The sequence below is a fragment of the Lichtheimia ornata genome (assembly GCF_029851405.1).
Source record: "Lichtheimia ornata isolate CBS 291.66 chromosome Unknown scaffold00400, whole genome shotgun sequence".
Lineage (NCBI taxonomy): Eukaryota > Fungi > Mucoromycota > Mucoromycetes > Mucorales > Lichtheimiaceae > Lichtheimia > Lichtheimia ornata.
The window spans coordinates 1-1975 of NW_026695716.1; the positions used below are offsets into that span (position 1 = coordinate 1).

At 43.3% G+C, this 1975-nt stretch overlaps 1 protein-coding gene across 1 annotated transcript; it reads left to right on the forward strand.

Moving 5' to 3' along the window:
* Positions 1–411: 411 nt before the first annotated feature.
* On the forward strand, positions 412–929 carry O0I10_013286 (uncharacterized protein; the record flags this gene model as incomplete). The annotated part of the gene is made up of 3 exons (XM_058493077.1): positions 412–606; positions 655–705; positions 762–929. The coding sequence occupies 3 exons, from the start codon at positions 412–414 to the stop codon at positions 927–929; spliced, it is 414 nt and encodes a 137-aa protein (XP_058336157.1).
* Between the last annotated feature and the right edge of the window lie 1046 nt (positions 930–1975).

The window sequence follows — 1975 nt, forward strand, 5'->3', positions numbered from 1 at the left end:
GCTCGGATCAACCTACTTTAATCATGGAAATGAATGTCTAGAGCAGGGGCATCATTCCCATCACGTGGATTTTGCAACAATGCTGATTGGATAAAAGTGGCTATTAGCTGCCAATGTATGACATAAAAGTGAGGGTTGCGTACCTATCATGCATTGTCCCTGAAGTCCAGACTTTTTAGCTGAGTTACCCAAAGAGGTCCTTCTGCATCTTTTGCTCTGCCAGGGTCCACCTACTTGACAATGAACAAAGACCACTCTTCATATAGCATCATGCTTACAAACATAAAGGTGCCTGTATCTCCGAACTTTACAATCAAACGTGTGGTTTTTATTAGAGCAATGTGCTCGGCTTGGCCAACTGCACCTTGTGTGAAAGTTTCACGATCAAGCTTGCCAATCCCAGATTTCGCAATGTCGCTACCAGCCAAACTGGATCTGGGGGTCGACCTCTTCGACGACGACGACCAAAAAAATATTTTTTGGGTTGTTTGCGACATTGAACGCGAAACTTTCTCACAAGGTGCTGTTGGCCAACCCGAGCCCATTGCTCTATTCAAAACCCCACGTTTCATTGTCAAGTTTGGAGATACAAGCACCTTTATGTTTGTAAGCGTGATGATATATGAGAAGTGGTCTTTGTTTAATGTAAAGTAGGTGGACCCTGGCAGAGCAAAAGATGCAGAGGAACCTCTTTGTGTAACTCAGGTACTTTTGCATGGCTGCAAGGATGGAAGGATGATACTGTATACTGTTGACAATAGCCCATATACTGTCCGCTAGCAGCCATTTCTTCACAATCAGCTTCGTTGCAAAATCCACTTCATGTGAACGATTCTCCTACTCCAGCCGAGCATTTCCGTCATTCAAGTTTCTTGATCCGAGCTGATTTGACTGAGCTACGCGGAAACAGCAAACGTGAAAATTATTGAATTCGCAGACCCTGCGAATGTCTCCGTCTTTCAAACTTTTGGACGCTCCCATTCAAAATTCCCAAATGAAGCATGAAGTTTTTATTAGAAAAAGTTGATCAGGATGCTCGAGAGCACCCTTCTGACCAATTTTCAAGTTGGAAGTGAGCAACTTCGGGGCGGTGGGCCGTCCGCTCTTTTGTTGCCCATCATCCACCGTTTGGGCCCTCCCGCATTCAAGACATCCTTAATGAAGTGTATGGTTTTTAAATGAATGGAGTTGATCAGCATGTTGCAGCGAACCTTCTGACAAAGTTTCAGGTTCGAAATGGGGAATCCCAAGATAATACATAGTATTTCGATGAATCATGAATCCGGGGCTGACCTCCATTCCCGACTTACATTGTAAACCCACATTGCACCCACCCATTCAATATTTTATAATGAACATGAGGTCTTTTTTAAGACCATGTTGATCAGCATGCCCAAGAGCATCTTGTGTGAAAGTTTTAGGATCACGAGGGATAATCTCAATGTCAAGGATTGATGTACAGTGTTCATGCATTTATACAAGAGGTGTTCGACCTATTTAATTTCCACTTCTTCCACTCCCACAACTTCTTGTCTCTTCCTCCCATTCTCACTATTGCCCCATTCAAGTATACAACTACCACCTGCGAACGATTGTCCTGCTTCAACCCATCATGTCAATCCTACACTTGTGTTGTTCCGATTGGCCTTGATTGAATGGCAAGTCCATCTCGTGTGCACCCCATTACAACACCCACGATGCTTGAAACTTGACGTTCTCTTGTACACTCCTCTACCACAATCAAACGTTAACAGCATGAATCTAGCAGTTGGGATTAGCAAGGTCTTTACTCCATTGTCTTCAACAGCGTTCTTTACTTGCAGCAACTTGCCTTACAGCCTTGTTTACGTGAACAGCAGATAGCCGTTGTATAGAAGCAGCTTTATTTACGCGTAGCAACTTGCTCTAATACATACGACTTCTTATGAATATGGATATGGATATGGATATGGATATGGATATGGATATGGATATG